Source organism: Schistocerca gregaria, chromosome 1, assembly GCF_023897955.1.
Source record: "Schistocerca gregaria isolate iqSchGreg1 chromosome 1, iqSchGreg1.2, whole genome shotgun sequence".
Taxonomy (NCBI): Eukaryota; Metazoa; Arthropoda; class Insecta; order Orthoptera; family Acrididae; genus Schistocerca; species Schistocerca gregaria.
Window position 1 is genome coordinate 490,291,558 of NC_064920.1, and position 26,283 is coordinate 490,317,840.

At 39.3% G+C, this 26,283-nt stretch overlaps 1 protein-coding gene across 4 annotated transcripts in view; it reads left to right on the forward strand.

The window, feature by feature from the left end:
* The window catches only part of LOC126353863 (SWI/SNF-related matrix-associated actin-dependent regulator of chromatin subfamily A containing DEAD/H box 1 homolog), a 190,083-nt gene that overhangs the window by 107,369 nt on the left and 56,431 nt on the right, over nucleotides 1–26,283 (forward strand). For all 4 annotated transcript variants that reach the window (XM_050003034.1, XM_050003060.1, XM_050003044.1 and 1 more), the window contains exons 7-8: nucleotides 5,616–5,803; nucleotides 16,896–17,092. In XM_050003034.1, coding sequence (XP_049858991.1) covers nucleotides 5,616–5,803; nucleotides 16,896–17,092 — 385 coding nt within the window. The remainder of the gene's footprint in view (nucleotides 1–5,615; nucleotides 5,804–16,895; nucleotides 17,093–26,283) is intronic.

Sequence of the window (26,283 nt, forward strand, 5' to 3'; positions counted from 1 at the left end):
AAGAGCACATTGAATATCATAATTGTTTAAACTGTTTAGCAAAGCAGTAGTCTCTTTAATAATTGTTTAAACTGTTTAGCCAAGCAGTAGACTCTTTACTGTAATTTTCTTTGTCCCCTTTGTCCGATACAGCAATTGTTTTGCCGGGCAAATATTTTGGTCTGTATATAGCCATGCAAACTCCAGCAATTAACAGAGTGGATCAATATTAGTTACCTTCAGGAATTTTTTTCTTAAGTCAATACAAGTTCAAACAACCTAGCGCACTGGACTCGCATTCGAAAGGAAGACAGTTCAAACCCATGTCCAACCATTCTGGTTTAGGTTTTCTGTGATTTTCCTGAATCGCTTCAGCAAATACTGGGATGATTTCTTTGAGAGGGCACAGCTGATTTCCTTCCCCGTCCTTCCCTAATCCGATCAGATCGATGACCACGCTGTTTGGTCCCCTCCCCCAAACCAACCAATCTAAACAATGTCTTCTCACTATATCTACATCACAATTACAGTATTCATTAATTTCTTTCCTCATATTGAATACATAATTTTCTTTAACTTTGTTGCATAAGTTTGAAATTAACTTCGAAGCAACATTTATAGTCTGGTGTGTTCACACAGTGCAATCTGAGAATACTCTATAAATGTCAGAATTCAACAATGCCATAAATATATAAAACTTAACACAAAATCAAAGACATTGCATTGAAATGTACAACTGGTACACTTCTACACCTTAATACACTACACTGCACAAACACTATACAGCCACTACATCACTTTTCCCCTAAGTGTTAACGATATCTGCGATTAAACTTGATATGGCATCTCAATTTCATGACAACTGTTGTTGCTGTTGTGGTGTCGTCACTTGTAGAACTCAATGCCCATGGTAGGTTATTGGTGGCATATGGCAGGGTAATGGGTGGTTTAGATGTGTCCATAAATAGTGTTTTAGCTGATTTGTGTGCGCAAGTATTGGCAACTTTAAAGGTAGGTTTTAGGTGGCCAATGGAAACTGTTGTTGGTGTTCCCATGACATTCATTCTAAACGTTTTATCATCCCTGCTTAGTACAGTATATGGTCCATCGTACATGATTGTAGAGGTTTACGTACTGTGCCGTGCGTAACGAACACTTATTTGCAGCTCGACAAATTGGCAAAGACAATTGGGTAACGAGTCACTTTGATCCTTTTGTTACAATAGTCTTGAGTTGTTGCATCTATGTGTGTAACTCACTGAAAAAAGTCTAACACATTGATGATTGTGTGCAGTACGTTGCACAGAAACTCACCAGGTAGTCTAATTGGTTGTCCATAGCCCAGCTTTGCTGTGGTTGTATTCCGATCGACTTTTATGGCTGTGTGGAGGTTCGGCAACGTGATCGGTAGTGTCTGAATCTCCAGCACTGTGATTTGTGACATCAAAGAGATGCTTTGAGCCAACAGTGTAAGCATTCTGTCAAGCCATTTGCAGCCAGGTGGTAAGCAGTTGTCCAGATGCATTTCATACCTAACAAGGTGACGAGTGGCTTGAATATAAAAGATTCGAATTGCCTGCCCTGGTTGGTAGTGACGAGTAATGGTACACCAAAACTGGCTATCCATCCCTTTAGAAACATAGTGGTGGTGGTCTCGGCAGTGATATCAGTCATGGCGAATATCTCTGGCCAGCGAATTAATTAGTCTGTGACAGTCAGACAGTAAGTACATCTCTCTGACAGTGGCAACAGTTCACTGATGTCAATTGAACATGTTCGAACCACTGATTAGGTGGAACAAATGTTCCAAGTGGTGCCCTAAAATGACGATGTAGAGGGATGTACTAACATGGTGAGTGATCTTGTCATGCTGCCAGTGTTCCACACACAAGTTTTTTACACCATTTACACTGTAGCACAAACACCAGGGTGAGACAGGTCATGTTGTGACACAATGGCTGTCGAAAACCTTGAGTCATGAAAGGTTGTAGCTTCATTGAGATACGTCGCAATCCAAAGCCACACTTGTTGGAGGCACTTGAATGCAACATAGCTAAAGGCTTGATGGCTGGGTCAAGACGTCTCGGAGTTCACCAACAGACTGTTTTTCTGCAGTTAGTGCCTCGTAATCGACTAAATGACGAAGATGGCATGGTGACACTTTGTCCGAGCATTGAAGAAATGCATTTGGGAGCTTTTTGTGGTCCATGACAAGAGTGAAGTGTCTGCCTTCAAGCACGTGTCTGAATTTTTTTATTGAAATGTATGCCACCTGGTGTAAGTAGACCAGTTTCATTGTGAACAAGATAGCTTTTTGCTGCAGAATGCCGAAGATTGTCACTGTCGCTGATGCACCCACCATTAAGGTGAGTGCCGCTTGTGGGGCAGTGTGTACCAACAGAGTGGATTCGGCCATAGCAGACTTTACATTGTTGAAAGCTGTCTTGCCTTCACTGGTCCACAGCAGTGTGCCACCTGCTGTAGACGAACTGTGTATTAAATCATTCAGAAGGGCTAGTGATGTGGAAGTAATCTTTTGTCAATTCTTTCATATCAAATTTTTTGTGAAGCTACTAAGTGGGCCTTGGACAAAATTGCTGCTATCTACAATTATTTGTTCTAAATGCTGTATCTCCAATAACATCAGTTTAGTTACTGTGTAGATGGTATTAAGGTATTATTGTATTTTCAGCAGAGTATTTAAGAATGAATTGTGAATCGTAACCTTGAGAGCATCAGCTATAAATGTATACTTTTGATATTTATGAGATATTGTCCACCTACAGAATTCATAATTTGGCTTAAATTTGTAGGCAGTATCACCATTAAAATTGTGAACTATTATTAGATTTGGAATATGTATATCAAGTTCTTGTTTCACTTTGTAATCAAACCACATGTATGTGTAAGTATTAAAAAAAGGAATCCTTATTGGTATCCCTTTTTACTACATTTAAACTGTTTACCTGCAACTATTTTTATTTTATTTTATTTATTTATTACATTTCCAGCACTGGAAAACACAATAATCTTTGTATTCTCTTTTAATGTAACAACTACTTTTACTACAATTTTGGCATCCTTTGACTATATATTCTTCACCAAAATTTCTTTCACAACACCACCATTTTGTGTTCTGATTTGTTTGTAACACTTATGATTTTTAATTTTTACTATTTGTTTCTACATATTTCAGAGTCACATTTACGTAATTCAGATCTCAAACAAATCAATTTACGTTCTTGACCTTTATAAACATCAACATTATATCAAAATATTTTGATTTTTATGCAGATAGATTGTTATTGCTATCTTAGGACCACTATAGATAACTGAATTGAAATTTTCAGCACACACAACATTTATATGAATATCTAGTAGCTGCTCAACATTTTTAATGTCATCTAGGGTAAATTCGCCTTGTTGTATTCTCCTAACTGGTTCTTTATTTTAACTGTAGTTTGTTTGCTACCCAGGACATTGATTTTCATTATTATTAACTCTTGTAATACGCATTGTAGTCTTTTTGTCTCAGTTAAATTTATTATTTTATTACCTCTGCTGCCTGTAAGAATTGCTAACATGTGAATACTACACTTGATGTTTGCTACATCAGTAGATTCAGCAGATGATAAGATCTCTTATTTATCACGCAAAACTTGAACATATTTTCGAGTATTAGCTGATGCTTTGTATCCTATAGAAATCAGATAAAACATTTTTGGATTTGCAGTTGTTATAATCAACTTGTCTCCTTTTCTGAAGTTAGTTCTCATTTTAGCTACTTGTACCATAGAATTAAGTGCTTTCGTTATATAATCTGTTTTCTCAGTAATGGTATCGAATTTATTAGTATCGTGAAAGATAATTTTAGAGTCAGCAGAGCAAGCATTAAATTTTTCATTAAATTTTGATCATAATTCTGTAGTCTCAAATAACTCGTTTTTTGATGGTTTGGTCTCTCTCTCTCTCTCTCTCTCTCTCTCTCTCTCTCTCTCTCTCTCTTTCTCTAATAGTTGACTACTGAGTGGATGTATTTGAGTTAGTCTCACAATTTTTTTCTTTTCTCAGTGGTAGAGTTTTCTCAGAAACATCATCATCAAACCTGTAAAAGTAATTTGTATTAGGTATACATTTTGGTCTTGATTTAGTGTTTTGGAATAATTCATTACAAAAAGGAAACTCCTGTAACACAGTGAAACTAATTAAATCTGATTTCTTTAATTTGCTGTAGCCACTAATACCAAGATTTCTAGTAAAATTTCTGACACAGTCTACTTCCATGATATTGAAGTTATTTGTATTGGTAGAGATAGATTCAATTGTTATATTACATGATCTAATTAAACCAACCTTTCTTACTTTACTATACCTCTTAAATTATTTCTCCTACTGTCATCATGAAGTTGAGTGAGTGTGAACTATCTCAAAGCCTGTTCCATTTAAGAAGAAAAATTGTTATAAGATTTGTGAATTATAGAAATTTAATGAAAATAACAAATGTAGTGATTGATTAAAGTTCATTATCAGTTAATTTTATGTGTTCGGCTGACAGTAAATGTTTTTTGATACTTTTTCAGTTATTTCTTTTCCACGCTTACACACCATTTTCATTTTTTGCCTGTATTCTCATTGAAACATCTTACGTCTATGTGAGAGCTTGTCCGTAGATGTAGGATTTAAGTAGAAAATAGACAGTAATTTTGATACAGCAGGAGGCATCCTGTACACAAAGTCATGAACTCCAAAGAAGCATTGTTTGGCAAATTTTTGTTGGCGTATGCATTCCCCAGTGTTGATTTGATAGAAGGCACTAGTAGTCAGAAAACTTTAGGCCACTTGCCTTTTCTTCAATCCACTGCCCATATCGATGGCACACCAAGGCCTTTGCTACTCATAATACCATCTGCTACAATGGTACACATACTATTGTTGCATTGGGTTGCTTCTGAAGATTAAAATTCCAAATAGTAGAAAATTGCATCGAAGCACACAATTCGTAATCCGACACAGCGTACAATTAACCAAATTATGTTGCTGTAGAAGATGATTTTAGATATAGTTTATTTCCTGTCTTCAAGCTTTGTAGCATGTAAGCTTTGGATCTTTTTCTAGTGGAGTTTCCTACTGAGGATGTAGGGAAGTATGAAGAAGAATAAAGAAGCAGTAATACGTAATATTATGTAGCATAAAGTAAAAATACATAAAATGTGTAATTATATTGAAATACGTAAAAATAGGTAATGATAAAAGAAGTATACCAGTGCTGGCAGTATAATTCTTGACGCTTGCACTGTTCACGTGTGAAGGATAAGACTGTATAATTACATAAAATTCCGCACACTGTTTGTTAATGCTTCATTATTATAATCTAAATGTTTAAGCTCAGATCTCGAAAGACAATCACAACTTTCTATGCTTCTTTTATTTGAACATCACCTTCAGCTGTGTCTTGCACATGTGAAAAAATACTAATTTACACAGTGTTTATGGCCTCCTCATGTTATACGGTTAAATGGAATTGTAAACACAGTGAAATTTTATGTGCCGTTGTTTTGATGTATTATGTGGTTGTCAATCTCACACTAACATGATTAACTAATGGATGAAATACTGAAATGTTGTATCAATTTCAGGTTGAAAAGTTTCAGAGTGGAAAACACCTTGGTACAGAGTTACTGAATTCTGCACAGGATATCTTAAGTACCCGCAGGGAAGTGAAGGAACTAATGAAGAGATGTGTAAAGCTTGCCAAAAAGTTAGAAAAAGCTGTGCTTGAAGGTGCTACTGGCATAAAGGAGCAGCCAGAATTGTTATCAGATGGGTAATTATGTTCGCTTATCACTATCATCTTTTAAGAACAACTCCCAGGGCATCTTGCGAAAACACGTATTGCTAAATAAATAAAACACTCATAATTTCCAGAATCAGTTTCTTCTTTGAAGATAGAAAAAAAAATAGTTCTGGTAAGAAAAGGAGGGAAAGGGGGGGGGGGGGGGGGGGCAGATCACTCTCAGAACCAATGTTACTGATATACAGCATTAGTTGACTTCACAATCACAATGATGCTTCATCAGCCTCTCTTAATTTCTCTTTTTACAGAGTCAACCACATTCTTTTAATACAGCAGTCCAGTCTGGCTGAATTGCACAAATCTTAAAAAGTATATTTTCCCCTTACATTTCCCTGCATTGTAAACAAAAATGTTGGAAGACAGATACTTACTGCAGCTGATTGATACACAGTGCATAGACATGTCTAGCTGCACAAAATATTGCGCCAGGTTTCAAGTAAGTTTGTATTCTTTTTTTGTTTTAAATGCTCATACTTTCAAACATCTAAATGCACTCCCCTAGGGCTGTGCGAAAATATTTGTATTACAGAACTGTCCCTCTCATTCTGAGGTCTGGGTGATTTGCCCTTTCTCGTTTAGTAGCCGCCAACCTATTTATTTGTTTTATTTACATGTCAAGTTCTGTAGAATCAAATTGAGTAGCAAGTCTCCAAGGTCATGGAACATGTCAGTACATGATATTACAGCATAAAAGTAATAACAGATAAAAATAAAATGTTTATGAAGCAAAAAAAGTCAAGCCATAAGTTTTAAGTTCACGCAATCAACAATATAACACAAAAATCAGATTAATTTTTCAAGGAACTCCTCAACAGAGTGACCCATGAGGAAACTCGTCAGTTTCAACGTGAAAGCACATGGGTTACTGCTAAGATTTTTGAATTCTTGTGGTAGCTTATCGAAAATGGGTGTAGCAATGTACTGCTCACTTTCCTGGTCAAGAGTTGAGGAAGTCCGATCCAAATGCAGGGTGGATTTTTGCCAAGTATTAACTGATTGAAAGCTGCTTATTCTTGGGAATAAGCTGATATTGTTAACAAGAAACAGCAGTGAAGTGTGTCCAGTGGAAAACTCTGCAGGAGAAACGCTCAGTAGCTCGATACAGGCTTTTGTTAAAGTTTCGAGAACATACTTTCACCGAAGAGTCAAGTAGTATGTTGCTCCCTCCTACGTATATCTCACGAAGAGACCATGAGGATAAAATCAGAGAGATTAGAGCCCACACAGAGGCATACCGACAATCCTTCTTTCCATGAACAATAGGGGACTGGAATAGAAAGGAGAACCGCTAGAGGTACTCAGGGTACCCTCCACCACACACCGTCAGGTGGCTTGCGGAATATGGCTGTAGATGTAGATATATTGAGAGGCCAGTGACAAAATACCTAGACTAATGAACAGGGGTTAACAAGAGAAGGTTTGCAAACGTACTCCACTTACTGCCCGAACTGCCCATTTCTGAGCCAAAAATATCCTTTTAGAATGGGAAGAATTACCCCAAAATATAATACCATATGACGTGTGAATGCAAATAAGCAAAGTAGACTAATTTCCGTGTTGAATAATCACTTCAGATACTGTTCGAATAGTAAAAATGGCAGCATTAAGTCTTTGAACAAGATCCTGAACGTTGGCTTTCCATGACAGTTTACTATCTATCTGAACACCTAGAAATTTAAATTGTTCAGTTTCACTAATCACAAGCCCATTCTGTAAAATTAAAATGTCAGAATTGTAAAAAACTGTGAACACCCCCCCCCCCCCCCCCCCCCCCCAATTTGATTGTATCCCACGCAGACCCTACATCACAGCCATTCTGAACACTGTGACTAATGACATTTTGCTGTCTGTTGTTCAAGTAAGAGGTGAACCAGTTGTGAGCTACTCCCTGTATTCCATAATGGTCCAACTTCTGGAGCAATATTTTATGATTAACTCAATCAAACGTCTTAGTTAAATCAAAAAAATGTGCCTAGCATTTGAAACTTTTTGTTTAATCCATTCGGTGCCATAGAGAAAAGAGACTATCGCATTTTCAGTTGTTAAACGACTTTTATAGCTGAACTGTATATTTGATAGCAAATTATGTGATATTAAATGATCAATTATTCTTACCTACATAGCCTTTTAAATAACTTTAGAAAATGCTAATGGCATAGGAATAGATCTAAAATTGGCTACATTATCCCTTTCTATGAAGCGGCTTTAATCGTTCAAGAAACTGAACATACCTAAAGGAAAAATTACAAATATGGCTAACAGGGCTAACAAGTGCAGCATAGTACTTTAATATTCTGCTAGGCACTCCAACGTATCCATGAGAGTCCTTAGTGTTCAGTGATTTACTTATTAACTCAATCTCCCCCTTGTCTGTATCACGGAGGAGTATTCCAGACATCAATCTTGGAAAGGCATTTGCCAAGAAAATTATACGATTCCCTGTAGAGACTAAATTTTTATCTAATTCACCAGCAATCCTCAGAAAATGTTTGTTAAATACTGTACATATGTCAGATTTATCAGTAACAGAAATATTTTTACTGTGAACTGACTTTATATCGTCGACCATGTGCTGCTGACCAGACACTGCTGACCGTATGGTTTTAATTTTATCCTGTGAATTAGGTATTCTACTTGCATTCTACATATGCTTTGCCTTCCTAATAAAACTTTTAAGTACCTTACAGTACTCTTTGAAGTGGACTACTGTACCTTGATTATAACTACTCCTAATATTTCAATATGATTCTCACTTTATTCTACATGATATCCTTTTCTCACTAGTCAGCCACCCAAAGTGCCTTTTACTGCTAGTACCACGTTTAGAACATTCTAATGGAAAGCAACTCTTAAAGAGCCTGGGAAATGTGTTAAGGAAAGCATTATATTTGTCATCTATGTTATTGGCACTGTAAACATCCAGCTCCCCAAGACACTATCCAAATTGAACCCTGCCTGCAACAGTTCCGTCCTCCATCACAGCGGGACCCACCTCCTCTTCCTCAAAATCACCCTCTCCAAACCTTCCAGAAATTTCTCACTTCCAGCCTTGCCTCTCAATCTTTCTTGAAAAACCTTAATCCTACTCCCAACATCACCACAGCCGAAGCCCAGGCTATCCGTGATCTGTAAGCTGACCGATCCATCATCATTCTTCCAGCTGACAAGGGTTCCACGACCTTGGTACTTGATCGTCGGGAGTATGTGGCTGAGGGACTGCGTCAGCTTTCAGACAACTCTACATACAAAGTTTGCCAAGGTAATCCCATTCCTGATGTCCAGGCGGAGCTTCAAGGAATCCTCAGAACCTTAGGCCCCCTACAAAACCTTTCACCTGACTCCATCAAACTCCTCACCCCACCGACACCTCGCACTCCTACCTTCTACCTACTTCCTAAAATCCACAAACCCAAACATCCTGGCCACCCCATTGTAGCTGGTTACCAAGCCCCCACAGAACGTATCTCTGCCTACGTAGATCAACACCTTCAACCCATTACATGCAGTCTCCCATCCTTCATCAAAGACACCAACCACTTTCTCGAACGCCTGGAATCCGTACCCAGTCTGTTACCCCCGGAAACCATCCTTGTAACCATTGATGCCACTTCCCTATACACGAATATCCCGCACGTCCAGGGCCTCGCTGCAATGGAGCACTTCCTTTCACGCCGATCACCTGCCACCCTACCTAAAACCTCTTTTCTCGTCACCTTAGCCAGCTTCATCCTGACCCACAACTTCTTCACTTTTGAAGGCCAGACATACCAACAATTAAAGGGAACAGCCATGGGTACCAGGATGGCCTCCTCGTATGCCAACCTTTTTATGGGTCGCTTAGAGGAAGCCTTCTTGGTTACCCAAGCCTGCCAACCCAAAGTTTGGTACAGATTTATTGGTGACATCTTCATGATCTGGACTCACAGTGAAGAACAACTCCAGAATTTCCTCTCCAACCTCAACTCCTTTGGTTCCATCAGATTCACCTGGTCCTACTCCAAATCCCATGCCACTTTCCTAGACGTTGACCTCCATCTGTCCACATCAAACCCACCAACAAGCAACAGTACCTCCATTATAACAGCTGCCACCCATTCCATATCAAACGGTCCCTTCCCTACAGCCTAGGCCTTCGTGGGAAACGAATCTGCTCCAGTCCTGAATCCCTCGATCATTACACCAACAACCTGAAAACAGCTTTCGCATCCCGCAACTACCCTCCCGACCTGGTACAGAAGCACATAACCAGAGCCACCTCCTCATCCCCTCAAGCCCAGAACCTCTCACAGAAGAACCCCAAAAGTGCCCCACTTGTGACAGAATACTTCCCGGGACTGGATCAGACCTTGAATGTGGCTCTCCAGCAGGGATACGACTTCCTAAAATCCTGCCCTGAAATGAGATCCATCCTTCATGAAATCCTCCCCACTCCACCAAGAGTGTCTTTCCGCCGTCCACCTAACCTTCGTAACCTCTTGGTTCATCCCTATGAAATCCCCAAACCACCTTCCCTACCCTCTGGCTCCTATCCTTGCAACCGCCCCCGGTGTAAAACCTGTCCTATGCACCCTCCCACCACCACCTACTTCAGTCCTGTAACCCGGAAGGTGTACACGATTAAAGGGAGAGCCATGTGTGAAAGCACCCACGTGATTTACCAACTGACCTGCCTGCACTGTGACGCTTTCTATGTGGGAATGACCAGCAACAAACTGTCCATTCGCATGAATGGACACAGGCAGACAGTGTTTGTTGGTAATGAGGATCACCCTGTGGCTAAACATTCCTTGGTGCACGGCCAGCACATCTTGGCACAGTGTTACACCGTCCGAGTTATCTGGATACTTCCCACCAACACCAACCTATCAGAACTCCGGAGATGGGAACTCGCCCTTCAGTATATCCTCTCTTCCCGATATCCGCCAGGCCTCAACCTCCGCTAATTTCAAGTTGCCGCCGCTCATACCTCACCTGTCTTTCAACAACTTCTTTGCCTCTGTACTTCCGCCTCGACTGAGTTCTCTGCCCTTACTCTTTGCCTTTAAATATGTCTGCTTGTGTCTGTGTATGTGCGGATGGATGTGTGTGTGTGTGTGTGTGTGTGTGTGTGTGTGTGTGTGTGTGTGTGTGTGTGTGTGTGTCCTTTTTTTCCCCCTAAGGGAAGTCTTTCCGCTCCTGGGATTGGAATGATTCCTTACCCTCTCCCTTAAAACCCACATCCTTTCATCTTTGCCTCTCCTTCCTGAAGAAGCAAACATCGGTTGCGAAAACTAGTAATTCTGTGTGTGTGTTTGTGTGTTTTGTTCATTGTGCCTGACTGCTGGCGCTTTCCAGCTTGGTAAGTTTTGGAATCTTTGTTTTTAATATATTTTTCCCATGTGGAAGTTTATATATAAAACAAAGATTCCAAGACTTACCAAGCGGGAAAGCGCCGGTAGATAGGCACAATAAATAAAACACAAACACACACACAGAATTTGAGCTTTCGCAACCGGCGGCTGCTTCGTCAGGAAAGAGGGAAGGAAAAGGAAAGATGAAAGGATGTGGGTTTTTCTTCCCTCTTTCCTGACGAAGCAGCCGCCGGTTGCGAAAGCTCAAATTCTGTGTGTGTGTTTGTGTTTGTGTTTTATTCATTGTGCCTATCTACTAGCGCTTTCCCGCTTGGTAAGTCTTGGAATCTTTGTTTTTAATATATTTTTCCCATGTGGAAGTTTCTTTCTATTTTATTTACTTCAGCATTAATTTGAACCCAACAATTACGTTTGTTATTGTCTCTGTTGCATTTCAAAATCTTCTCTATCATCTTACTTTCTCTTTTTGTTTGTACAAGTAGTTTCACTTTGTATTCATCTTCCCTTTTTCCGTAATCTACCATACATTTTATTATGCCTAATTATACGCAATAATACGTAATTTACTTCCAAACCATAACCTAAAAATTTTTAACGCTTTCAACATAACCACTGCTATAATATCCACTGTTCCAAGGTTACAAACATTTCGTGTAAACTCGTGAATACTATTTCACAGCTTCAGTTCCTTTCACCCATTAAACAACCATCTCAGCTATTTCCAACAACTTTCGTTTTATTTCCATTCCCGTTTTTTCCCACATAACCGATCTTTTTTAGCAGCTTCCCACAGGTTTAAACGTTATTATTTCTTCATCAAACAATTGTTAGCCTCATTCTCATAACCTGCCAGTACAAAACCAGTCTTTTGAATACATTTACACGCATATTTTTCGAGATTTTACTCGAAAATTTTTTTCGAAATTTTATTTTTTCTGGAAATCTTTTTCGAAACTTTTTTCGAAAAATTTTTTCTTTTTTACTTTCGTAACTTTTTTCGAGAAATTTTGTTCGAAATTTTCCTGAATTTCCCCACGCTTAAAAGATGTCTGTGTATGTATGGATGGATATGCGTGTGTGTGTGTGTGCGAACATACACCTATCCTTTTTCCCCCTAAGGTAAGTCTTTCCGCTCCCGGGATTGGAATGACTCCTTACCCTCTCACTTAAAACCCACATCCTTTCATCTTTCCTTTTCCTTCCCTCTTTCCTGAGGAAGCAGCCGCTGGTTGCGAAAGCTCAAATTCTGTGTGTTTGTTTGTGTTTTATTCATTGTGCCTATCTACCGGTGCTTTCCCGCTTGGTAAGTCTTGGAATCTTTGTTTTTAATATATTTTTCCCATGTGGAAGTTTCTTTCTATTTTTTACACATGGGAAAAATATATTAAAAACAAAGATTCCAAGACTTACCAAGCGGGAAAACGCCGGCAGACAGGCACAAGAACAAAACACACAAACACACACACAGAATTACTAGCTTTCGCAACCGATGGTTGCTTCTTCAGGAAGGAGAGGGAAAGACGAAAGGATGTGGGTTTTAAGGGAGAGGGTAAGGAGTCATTCCAATCCCGGGAGCGGAAAGACTTCCCTTAGGGAGAAAAAAAGGAAAGGTGTACACTCGCGCACACACACACATGCACACATATCCATCCGCACATACACAGACACAAGCAGACATATTTAGGCAAAGAGTGAGGGCAGAGATGTCCTATATATAAACACACTATTGTCATTGGATTAACTTTCCCATATAGTTTGTAATTCAGCTAGTGAAAAGATAATCATATGAGTGTACAAAAATTTGCTGTAGAATCACCCTCCCTCCCTGTACTTGCTTTTGCTCATACAGTGGCCCTTGAACACATTTTTGATGTCTTCTTTTGGCATGTAGTTGGTCACTCCCTTTCAAGTATCAGAATAGGACTCTTTCTGCAGTGGAAAAGAAAGATGCCCGCTGATGATGAGTGAAGAGAGTTGTCTCCTGAATTCATCAAATGATACACTGGAGGTTTGTCATAAAGCAAAGCCCAAGTGTTGCTTTAACACAGATTGGATTTCAAGCTCTTCACTTTTGGGAAGGGTGTTTTTCATGTCATCGTATAACTTGATGGTAACAGTTTGCCCTTCACATATTTCTTCTCCGATGATAAAGTTACAAAAGATGAATTTGATTAGCATAATTTTAATCTCTAATTTTACATCTTTTGTCCGCAGCTCGTGGTCATGCGGGGTAGCGTTCTCACTTCCCGCGCCCGGGTTCCCGGGATTGATTACCGGCGGGGTCAGGGATTTTCTCTGCCTCTTGATGACTGGATGTTGTGTGATGTCCTTACGTTAGTTAGGTTTAAGTAGTTCTAAGTTCTAGGGGACTGATGACCATAGATGTTAAGTCCCATAGTGCTCAGAGCCATTTTACATTTTTTCTTAATGTTGACCTTGATTTTTTTGATTTTTCATAGGTTTGTTCACTCTCTGATGTGATGTTTTGCACAAGGGATTCTACTCAAATCACTACATTTATAACCACTGATGGAAGACATTAGGATGTTAGGACTACCCTCTGTTGTTTCAGTGAAATTTACTGTTGCAATCCATTTGAAATTTTTCATGTTCTTCTGTGAGAGTATGTATTTAACATTTCACGAACCCTCTTCATGTTTGGCATGTTTTCAGATGTCTATTAGATGATGCTGTGGCGATATGGTCATGGCTCAGGATATCTCCATAGATTCTGCTTTTTTATTGGGATCAAATAATGGAGATAACAGTTATTTTGAAGAGAAAGTTAGATTTTTATTCAGACTGCATAAAACTACAGTGAAACATCATAAATCTTGTTTTATAATTTGGGTGGATGTAAATGATTTAATGAGGTACATGGTGTCCATTTATTTGTTTAGCATTGGGCACTGTACATCACATGACTTAATTACTCGTAAAGAGTCTACAGTATGGACATTAAGAATGCATATAAGACGTGCAGGTTATATAGAAAGAAAAGGATGATATACAGATATACCAAATATATATAACCATAAAATGTATTAAAATATCCACACCCAAATACCCATGTTATTAATGTATTCTACCACCTTTTTGGTAGCATGCAAGAATTTGGAGCAGTCTTTAGAGAAAGCTGTCAGTGGGTAATTTTCAACAGTATGTTTTACAGTTTGCGTAGCTGCGTCACAGTCGCACATGGGAGAGTCGATACAATGAATCAGTACAACTGCTGCCATTTGTTCATGTTCTGTTTAGAGTACCCAGATTTTGTAATGCTTGTTAAACCCAGATTGTGTGGTGGCGAGGCAAGGCATATTATTAAAGGCAGAGAGTGGCTGTTTGGTCCACTATTTCCAGCGATCATATAAGCTGAATCAAATTTTCATCCAAAACTGTGCACATTTTAAGGGTTGACGCTAGAGTTCAGTGTTGTTCTCTCACTGCCGAGGATGCCATCATGAATTTGTAGAAGATCGTTGTTCTCGATCTTTTTGAGTTCATTAATGAGTGATTGCCCCTGTCACACATGGAGAGGACCTATTTTCCAGAATGAATTTTTCACTCTACAGTGGAGTTTTCCCTCAGGAGAACTTCTATGAATTTTGGAATGAAGGGAATGAGGTACTGATGGAAGTAAAGCTGTGAAGATGGCTCATGCATTCTGCTTGGGTAGCTCAGTTGGTAAAACACTTGCCTGCAAAACACAAGGGTACAGAGTTTCAGTCTGTCTGGCACATAGTTTTAATCTTCCAGGAAGTTTCAGGAGCTGTTTTGCTTAGTGCAGGTAGCCAATAGGATGGGGCCACCTTTATTACGTCTGTTACGTGGTGCATAGTTTGATTCAGTTGGACATCTGTGCGACTAGTGTGAGTACTGTTGAGACAAACCAATGCACAATTCTCCACTACCAGATGGACTAGCCCTAAAATTGAAGTCAATAACTGATGAAGTGCTGGGCAGTTTATCATGTGCTTGGACGTGTAAATAGCTCTGGCTAGTTTCTAAGTGATTACTTGTGGGGTTTTGTTGTCTTTCATAAGGTATCAGAAACCTTTTGGCTTCTGTGTTTTGATATAGGTTTTTCTGGACAAAGGTTCCTTATTTTATTTTGTTGCAGTTTTTGCTTCTTGATTCTATTGCATTGTCTCTGAAAGTTTATTAGAACATCACAAGAAAGTTAGATATTTTGTAACCCAAGAACTGTGAAAATAAGTCGTGCAATCAATTTTTCAACTCGTTGTAAGTGGGGAGTCAGTGAAATAAATGAAAATTCTATGTTTCCAAATAGTTCTAACAGATTACAATAGTTCATAGTTTCTTCCTCGTGACTTGTGTAACGACTTAAAATACAGTATTTGGAAACATAAAGTTCTTTATTTATTTGTGTGTGGTTGTACCCTTGTTGGTTGCACAAGGAATGTAGAACAAGATCATGTTACACGTTTTTTTTTATGCTATAGTTGAGGGATTGTGAAACCACGAGTAGGCGACAAGATGTTAGATGTCAACAGTGCGTCACATTTGTAGAGCTCAGAGGCTTACCCATACTGTAGAATGGGTTCAGTAACAGTTCTAAAGCCAGAATACAGTGCTGGCATGGACTGAAGTGTTTCAGAGCACAGTGTTCAGCATTCACTGTTGAACATAGGGGCCGCGCGGTTAGAGATGTCATGTCACAGATTGCAGATTGCTCAGTCCCTCCCTCCGGATGTTAGAGTCCTCCATCGTTTGTTTGTGTGTGTGTGTGTGTGTGTGTGTGTGTGTGTGTGTGTGTGTGTGGGTGGTTCTTAGTCTAAGTTAGTTTAATTAGTGTGTAAGTCTAGAGACCGATGACCTGATCAGTTTGGTCCCTTACGAATTCACACACATTTGAACATAAGGTTCTGCAGCAAATGACACCTACATATTCCCATGTTACCCCAACGACATTCTCAATTATGATTGCTGTGAATGTGAAATCATTGAGATTGGACTGATAGGTCAATGGAAATATGTTGCCTGATAGAAAATCAGATTTCTTGGTACATAAGGGGTTGCTTCCATATATGACAACACCATTTTCCAGGTAAATGGCTGCTCAGAACGTGTACAGTTCCTCAGATACAGGCGATTGGGAGCAGTATTATTGTATGGGACAGTCACATGAGCTTCTATGGGACTGTTGGAACACATTTGGAGTGCTATTGAGTGACAACTCTGCATATACAAATCAGTGACTCAAAATTTACAGAATTGCCGCTTCCAAAGGCTGACTAACACACTATTAAGCAGGTCATCATAATGTGTTGGTTTATATGTGCATTTCCTTTCTTGCTTAGTACAATCTAGAAAAAGGATTGTACTTAAAATCTATTGATATAATGATCAACATAAAAAATAAAAAGGTTATGAGTTAGCTACCAATTTTAAACTAAAATTTGTTAATCAATCTGTACTCAGGTGATAGCCTATGCTCAGATGATGTGTGAACAGGTAATTAGTTTTGAACTTCGTTAGTTTAAAAGGGGAGTGAATTTTATTTAATTCGGACGGCAGTCAGAAGCGTATTTTGGCACAGTTGGTAATAGCTTCAGTTCTCTGTGATGTATCTGTGTTATTCTGATGAATTAGCTTCTCAGTAAAGCATATGCTTCTTTTTAAATGGGATTTTGTGTTAGAATAACTCCAAGGATGACTTATCAGGTAATAACTTTAATTCATTGTTGCAGTCTCAAGCTAACAGCTTATCAGATGGTTGGCCTAAACTGGTTAATGGTTCTACACAATCAGAAGGTCAATGGAATTTTGGCTGATGAAATGGGACTTGGAAAAACTGTCCAAATAATTGCATTCCTAGCACATCTCAAGAAACTTGGGATTGCACAAAATGTTCCTCACTTAATAATAGTACCTTCCTCAACACTAGGTAAGAATTTCTTATTTTCCTGTTGAAATATCCAATCAGTTGAAGGGATCAATGGAAAAAAGTGCTAACTCACAGTTTAGTTATGATTAGAATGACCACTTTATCTTAAGTGTTTTTTAGTTCACCATAGGCCAGCTACATTAATTTCCATATGCACCACTAAAAAGTGCTCTCTGCAATATTAATTGTTGAGTTGTACCATATTTATGTCTTTGGCTTTGAATTTTACCAAACATATTATTTGCCATACCTCAAATAATGCTCTTAGAGGTTGGTACTTTCTTCCACCAATCCGTTCAATCAAAAATACTAAGAGTGTTCATGTTGTGACTTGATGTGGCAGCAATTACTATTTACTATAAATAAAATATATGCCTAGCACAATGTTCTTTATTAATAGTGGAGAATTAACCATCTGAAACCAGTGGCATTATTAGGATATGGTATGAAAGTGGGATTTCATTTACTGCATCTAAGAATTTTCGTGCATATTATAATGCAACATCAGGAAGTAGAGAAAAACCAGGCATTATAAAGAGAAAACTCCATGGCAAGACCTGTGAAGATATGTCTGACAAAGAAACTGAATGCAGATAGTGAAATGAAATGTTAAGAAATGCAAGTCAAAATATGCAGAATTAGTGATCCACCGATAAAGGAAAAGTTAATGCTTAATTCCTTGGTGGGTTAGTGTCAGCCTTCAAATCCAAAGATTCAGGGTGGTATGCAAAGATTTTTTGTACCAGTCACCTACAGAAGTAATTTGTTTATATTCATTTACATGTATTGCATCATGTTTTGGATTAAATGTTTGTATCCGGCATATATGCTCGCTCAAATTGCTTGGCGTGTTTATTTCCATGAAAAGTTAGCAGATGTCAATGTAGTCATTTTGGATACTGAGAGCAATTGTGTTTGACTTCCTTCACATCTGTTCAAGCATCACATGCTCAAATAACCTGACCATCTGTTCTAAGGCTGTGTGAACACTGGTGGCGAAACTGCACAGTAAGCTGTTGCATAACTTTGTAAAACCTGAGTCGTGGGACTTGAGCTTGAACATTGCAGTCATATTCGACTCACTATCTCGTGTTTAGTTATTGGCATAATGGCTTTCAACCTTTTATGACATTTCTTTTCTGCTGAGGCGAAAGCTGAGATAGTGTAAAAGCAGGGAAGAAATGAGCACATGTGATGCATAAAAGGAAAGAAGAATTGCCCAATTATCCAGATAAGTTCTACAGTTATTTTAGAATGACTCTGAAAGCATGTGAGTACACTCTGACAAGTGTGGTTAGTGAGCATAATAACTGGAGCAACTTTTGAAAAACCATGTCTTCAAGTGATCATTTGAAAAATGAGGGAACTTCAAGAATTAAATGTCTAATTGGAGATTCCAGCAATGACAGATTCAAAACTGAATATTGTGAAGTTTTGTAAAAGTGACGTGATATAAAATATGGACATAGCTTTGAGTGTTACAATAAAGTCTTTGTGTTGTTGACAAATACCAGATGTTGCAAATTATTTATGGTAGCACTACAGAGCATACAAATTCTGCAATGTGCTACTGTGTAATAAAAATTACTTTCAAAATAATCCTGTTAATTATTTCCCCTGTAAATGGTACTAAAATGAAAAATACTCACTGCTTATGTTCATTTCTGTGGAAACCTCCCATTCATGCATTTGTTTGACACCAATCATTGTGTGTGTGTGTGTGTGTGTGTGTGTGTGTGTGTGTGTGTGTGTGTGTGTGTGTGTGTGTTATACTTCAGAAGAAGGCTTTTTGGTCGGAAGCTTACTTGTTTAGCAATCTTTGTGTTCCTGTCTTTGACTCAACATCTCCACTATACGGTGAGTAGCTATCTATTCGCATACAATTGTTTGACCACAATCACCTTCACAGTAGTCCGTTTTAGCTTCTTGACATGCCTCTCTCTGCACTACTGCCACTGCTGGAAGATGAAAGCCTCTTTTGGTATGGTATGCAACTGCTCCGTCAAATTCTCATGTCTTCCCTTTTCTGAAATTCTGGTTCCTGTCACAGTCATTTACAGTTTAGGGAAAAGCTATAAGTAACTTGGTGCTAGATCAGGGGAATTGGGAGGCTAACAAGCTACTGCCACTTTGTGTTTGGCCAAAAAAACTCTGAATTAATTGAGAACAACAAGCAGGTGCGATATTGTGGTGAAGGTACCAACTGCCTGCTGCCCACAAGTCTGGCTGCTGTGCCTCTCTGCCTCATGGAGGCGATGCAGGACTTCTTGGTAGATATTCCTGAACTCATGATGAACCATCACTGGAATCAGAAGAGACATTCCGCATGACTTTCACATTACTGTAGACCTGTCTCGGTTTTTTGGATTTCAGGAACGATTAATGCTTCCATTGCAATTACTGGAACTTTGTTTCCGAGATGTACCCATAAACCCAGTACTCGTTACCAATGATCACTATGTTAAGTTAGGTGGGATCACTGTTCACAGTACCCAGCACTGCCTGTGCAATCTCCAAATGAAGCTGCTTCTGCTCAGTTATCAGCAACTTTGGCACAGATTTTGCTGAGAACCTTCTGAGGCCCAAATACTCCATTAAAACAGAATGAATTGATTCAATACTGATTTGAATCTCCTGCAAGTTCTCTGGTCATGATTTATCTATCCTTTATCACCAGGGACATGCTCAATAGCAACCTCATTTGGAGACGCTGAGGGCCTACCTGAACATGCTTCACACTACACAGATGAGTGACCATCTTTGAAGCAGTTGTGCCCCTCCTTTATCTGTGTGTTACACATTGTACACATTGCTTCATCCCCAAACATTTGCCGAATCTTGTGGACTGTTTCAACAAGAGAATCACCAAGTTTAAAACAAAATTTGAGGCAATAATGTTGTTCCACTTTTTCTGTAATTTTGCCCACAACACAAAATCCGACAACTACCACTTACATATGTTCACTTGTCACCAGCTAGCCAGTAACTGGTTATTTTCAGTCATGAAAAAAATATCAGGCACGCACAGTATGTGTGCCTACAAACATGGAGTCCTTGCACCCCTGCACCCCGATACCATTGTTGGTTTCAGCAACAAAACATAAGGTCTGATACTTTTTCGAAAGCTCTTGTAAAATCCCAGAAGGATGGCATCTGGTCACCTGTCACATGTTTACATACACAGTCATACTATTGATATGCTTGCAGTGTGAGCAGTTCTGTTGTTATGCTTGTGTTCAAATTCTTGACATTATACTGTGCAACTTTTGGTGAATGAGAGTCATATGACGATGCTTCCAGTGTGTTGACTCCTTAATCACTGTGGGCCACATGATACGTTATCCACCAATGAGGTTGACATATGGGGGGGGGGGGGGGGGGATAACGAGCAATGTAAGTTTTCATTCCAAGACGACCATCGTCACAAAGGCTGGTAGTTAGTTAATTTTCCTCTGAAAATTTTAACTGTTTCAAAATTTTCTGTGTTGTTTGAAACAAGCCTTTCTCTCATATAGACTATAATTATGTAGTGATAAGACACAACCATACAGAAATATGATGTCTGTGGCATGACTAAATTGATGTGAGTTTAGTTCCTTCAGCTGCTGGGAGTTTGTAGCAAGATACTAGAGCAGTCACAACAGGGGAACGACGAGCATGCCAAACTGGACTGCCTCTGCCATCCCCTCCTCATTTGGCACCTCATTTGGCCACAGCCTGCCCACCCTGAGCATTCATACTCGAGCATGCCATGTCTGAACACTCCTGGGTGAGCAAAATCCCCAATCTGCAGACATCTGCTTTGGTGCCCTTTTCAACAATAAAACCCCTCTGAGCTGACAGGTTAAGTCATCTGAAAGGCTGCTGGGTGTCCCTTCTGCACTTGAATCTCTCATGGACTCCGATATTTAAACAGGTTTGACATGATGCGCTAACACATCTCCAGCGACCATCATATGAACCTGAATTACTTAAGCATGTCTGTTGTTGCTCACATTTGGTAGGAATGGAGCTACAAGAACACATTGATTGCGTCTGTGTTTGAATTGTGCAGGCCACCGCTTGACCAGGAACTTGTTGGTAAAGATTGAACTGACAGTGACACACATAACCATACAGACTCCCGTACATCTTCAATTACAGTGCCTGTTTTGAACATCTGCTCAAGGTGAACCACTCAGTCATCTATTTTTAAGGCATTACTCGAATGTGCTCGACCATGACCTCACATTCTCTTGGTCAACTGGTGAAGGTTTTTGTGTTCTGATTTGCTGTTTGATTCACTTGCTTAGCTCTTCTGGCTCCAGCGATAGCGATCTTCTTCGCTCCTGCCACTTCCAATTTAGCTTAACATGTGTCTCTTTTGTGCCAATTGCAGCTTGTTTTGCTTCTATATTTTCTACAGCTTCCCCCCAAGTTCACTAATTTCAGTGAAAATCCGCTTAGTAAAGTCTTTGAAATTTGCGTCAATTCTCTTTTCTGTCTCTTCCCATCTTTTATCTGCTTCCTCTCTTTTTCTTTTCATTTCTCTAAGAAAAGCTAAAATAAGATCCTGTGGAAGTTCATATGCAGTACCATTAACTGGGGATACAACTCTGGATTTTCGTGTGTTATTATCCTAGCACCGACTGACTGACCAGTTTAGTTGTAACGGGTTCTGGATTGTTACAATGGCTTCAGTAGGTTCCCTACGGGGTAGCTCAATGGAATCTGCATTATCCTCAATGGAGTGTGCCCTCCATTCATGATCAGTCTCAGAACAGTGGAACACAGTGGCATCTGGACCGGTCTGCTCCTTGTTGTCGACCATCATCTCGTCATTCCGAAATGTTGCTGCCACTGTCATTAAATTTCTCCATCATATGATTAGAATTTGTATGGTTCGCATCACCTAACAACCTCATCTTACTCTGTGTCAGCATTCAGAACTGAATGAGATTACCAAACAACACCAATAAGTTAGGGGGCAGAATCATGATGTTATGTGAATCACACCCATGAATGTGACTGTTCAACAGACAAATGCTGTCCTGTAGATTTACTCTTTAAATGGCACACAAAATTGGTCAAGAATTGTACAAGGAACAATCATGTGTGTTAATGGAAACCAAACTTGTAAATTATCCTCGCTTGATAGAAGTTTCGGCAAGAATCTAGTACGAATGACACTGCATGGAATCTAGTGTACTTCTGTATTTTGAGAAGCAGGAGCAAAAAGAACAAGTGAAATGTTTAATATCAATTAACAAGTGGGTATTCGGATGTTGTACCACAATCCCATCTAAGGAGGCAAAGTGGTTCTAAGAATGCCACCACTGAGAAACCTCAGTTCGAATTTTGGGTAGCTGAAAAATCAACCAAAACCCTACTGTATGATGCAAGGTAGCTTGCTGATGACAGCTGCTAATTGTGGTTGGTTGTTACCTTGGAGAATGATTGGGGGGGAAAAAAACCACACACACTAAGTGTTTGTTCCAGGCGCCAGACAGTTGAAACTCTGAACAAAATTATTCTGCTGCAAGGGCAACAGAGTACTCAGCCATTCATCACCAATTATGGCCCAACAACAAATTTGTCTTAACTCTCACTACCATACTCTATCAAACTTGGCACTAGTACCATTCCTTCCCAACGGTTACTGCAAACATGTGCTGATACAACAGTCAAGCTGCCTACCGTAGCTCCCGTCAGGACTTTCCGCGGGAAGCTTTTTGGTGGCGGGCCAACGGAATATGATAATTGGGTTGTGTGGTGCCTTTCTGTTGGGTATCCAGTGGAGTTTGGTGACCACTTCTCTGAAATCTCCCAGACAATAGCATAGCCATGGTGCTGAGCTGGTGCGTTTCAGCCCAAAACATGAGGATTTTGTAAGAAAACTGCCTCCAGCTATTGTAAAAATAGTGAGTGTTCGTTGCTCTGGCCGCTGAGATCCTATATCAAAAGAGAAAGCCGCCAGCACGGTGTCGGAGCTCTGTCTGCAATTCCCAGTGACCAGATGTCGCCCCTCCTACTCCTCACAGCCCAAAAGTTCCCATGAATCTATGTGAAATGAACAGAATTACAATATGCATACATCCTACTCCCAGTCATATACATGCCAGTACATAGCATCCCATTACCTGCTTTGCACGACAGTGTACTACAGCTGTGAAATGACATTAATATACATGTGTAAAAATTCAGATCTTAGAAATGCAAGAGAGGATGGTTTGATGACCCTAAATAAGTGTGTGAAGAGGCCAGAACACCTGCCACCTTGCAGAATGCAATGGCATACAGCCTCCAGTAGGACCTTGCCTCTCATTGTGGTGTTCAAACCAACCTTCGACTTGTTGACACCTTAATGTTGTATTCTGAGTATGAGAAAAGAAGAGTTGGAATGGTGTAAAACTGAGAAAGTATGAAGCCTGTTAATGGAAGTCATAAGGACAAACAGGATAACAAGAAAATTAAAAGAAGTTATGGGACCATGAGAAGTGAGACAAATAGGTATCTCTGTTAGCTCACTGGACAAAATATTAGCCATCCCCTTAAAAGTCACCTCGTAAGAAAAACAAACTGGTCACTTCAGAGCACTAAATGGTGTAGAACTGGAGTAAATTATGGCATTGAAGTAGTGTGAAAGTGCTATGCGATTTTATGGAATTAGTGTAGTAATGTGGATCTACATGGCGGAAAGGACCTGTTAGATTTGGGTGTGCCCCTGAACACACCATAAGTGAAGTTGCCCTTTTTGTTGGTGTATCAGCACATACTGTCTAGTGTGTGTACAAGGAATGGTGTACCATTCACAGCCATATGTTATGGTATAAGAACAGTGGTCATGGAAGGAGCCTAATGGACAAAGATTGAGTCCAGTGGACAAGGATTGGACACACGTGCCATAACTTGAAAATGATCCTAACAGACTGGAATTGGAGATGAGTGTCATGCCATCCCAACCAATTTCTGAGTGAACATTCCGAGAAAATTGCATGCAGTGGACATTTGGGGTCAGGTACCTAGGAAAAGGACATTACTCGTAGCAGCATGTAAAGCTTACTCGTAGCAGCATGTAAAGCTGCTCATCTTCGTGGGCCAAACAGTGGGTGGTAGCTGGTGAACCGTGTTGTTTGCTCCACTGTGTTAGGATTTTGCCTCTTTTTCAAATACTACAAAGCATCAAATGCACCAGCAGCCAAAGGACGCATTTAGCCTGCAGTATGTGGAGGGTGTAATTCGGGCTGGAGATTTTTCTGTTGTATTTTTGAGGTGTTCTTCATACTGTGACTTGGGCCCATTATTCAGGATACCATGGGCTTGAAACAGGACATTTATTCCAACATTCTTGGTGAGTACACTGTGGACAGTCGTGCCTTTCAAGATGACATGAGTGTTCATAGACTGTGTGCATAAATTTCTGGTTTGACAAACATTTTTGCATTCTGTCACACCTAGACTGAGTTATTAAGTCAATAATCCTATAGGAAATCTTTGGGGCTATTTGGAACAGCAGGTGAAACATAGCAATTAATATCACCTCAGTTTGGTAGCTCTGTGGGATGTAATCATCACTTAGTGACTTTAGCTGTATGTTGTGTAGCTGTAAAAACTTGTCCACTCTATTCAACAATTCAGGTTGTTGTCAAAGCTAGAGGTGGTGGTACATGATGTTAGCGTGGTGTCTCCTTGGGGGTGGTAAATTTTTTGTCCGGTGTGCTTATTTATGTGTGCATGCTCGCATGATTGTGTCCACACACAGGTGCATGGGCATGTAGTTGCATATGACTCTTAATACAAAAGTCTATAATCTTGAACAAGTACATTTATCTATCTGGCTTGGGTCATTGAGTAGTTAAAAATGGAGGAGCAACTAAGGAAAATAAGACTGACTACCTTGTGGTAGCTTACTAAGAATAAAACTTGAAAATCCAGGGACACTGGAGAGGAAAGAAGAGGACAGCTGGAGTGCACAAGTGTCCCACTCAGAAGTTTAGCCGATGAAGCTTAGCTAGGGGATGGGTTCCCATTTTCAGAATTTTGGACTACTGTTGCCATGAGCTGTTGTTCATTTAACTGGGTTTGTACCATTATGTTATACAATTACTTCTTTAATGTGACTTTATGCATTGATATGTGGCTGTCAGTTTATGCCTTTTTCATATTGAACTACCTTTTAATAATAATAGTGCTACATTAATATAAGGCATAAGATTGTGTGTTTGCAAAATAGATACAGTAAAATATTTAAGGGGGTTAGGACGTCAAATGGGCAAATTGGCGCAGGAGAGGCATCTCAGGACATTTTAATTTCCAGTGTCTATACTTTTACAAATAAATTCATAAAACGTTGTCAGCACCACCAGGAAGGATTCAGGATTCACACTCATTGCAGTGGAAGTTCGAAAACATAACAAAATAATTTTTTTTACATGCAAAATTTCATTATTTTTTCACTACTAATGGCTGCATTTCTTGCTATAGGTACACATTTCTTCATAAGTAAGAGAGCTTCTTCTATGAGTTCTGCACAGCATACATACCATACTCACAGGTGTATAAAACTGTAGAATTTATTTAATTTATGAAAAAGCGAATGAACTGTTATATTTTTAGCCTTCATATTTAGAAAAAACTTAAATTTTATAGTTAATTACCTCAATTTTTACCATGGTTTTTAATAGATTTGGAAAATTCTAGAGTTTCATACACCTTTAAGTATGTTTTGTATGCTGTGGAAAATTCATTGAAGAATCTCTCTTACTTATGAAGAAATGTGTACCTATAGCAACATATGCTGCCATTAGTAAGTGAAAAAAATGATGAAATTTCACACGTAAAAAATTTACTTCATTATGTTTTAGAACTTCCACTGCTATGAGTGTAAATTTTGAATCCTTCCTGGTCATGCTGACAAAGTTTTATTGAATTTATTTGTAAAAGTATAGAAAGTGGAAATTGAAACGTCCTGTGGTGCCTCTCCTGCTCCAAGTCGGCCTGTTTGATGTCCTACCCCCCTTAAGGACCTCAGAGCGGGAATGCATTCTATCAGCAGCGTGTAATGAAAACAGAAGAGCTGTAATTTGTTATTTGCGTTATTACCATCCTTAACTAATTATGCAAATTTTAAACACACAAGGTGTTATCAAAAAGTGAAGAGAATTTTTTAATTTTGCGAACTTTATAAATCCGATTTTCAATTCTTTTTAATC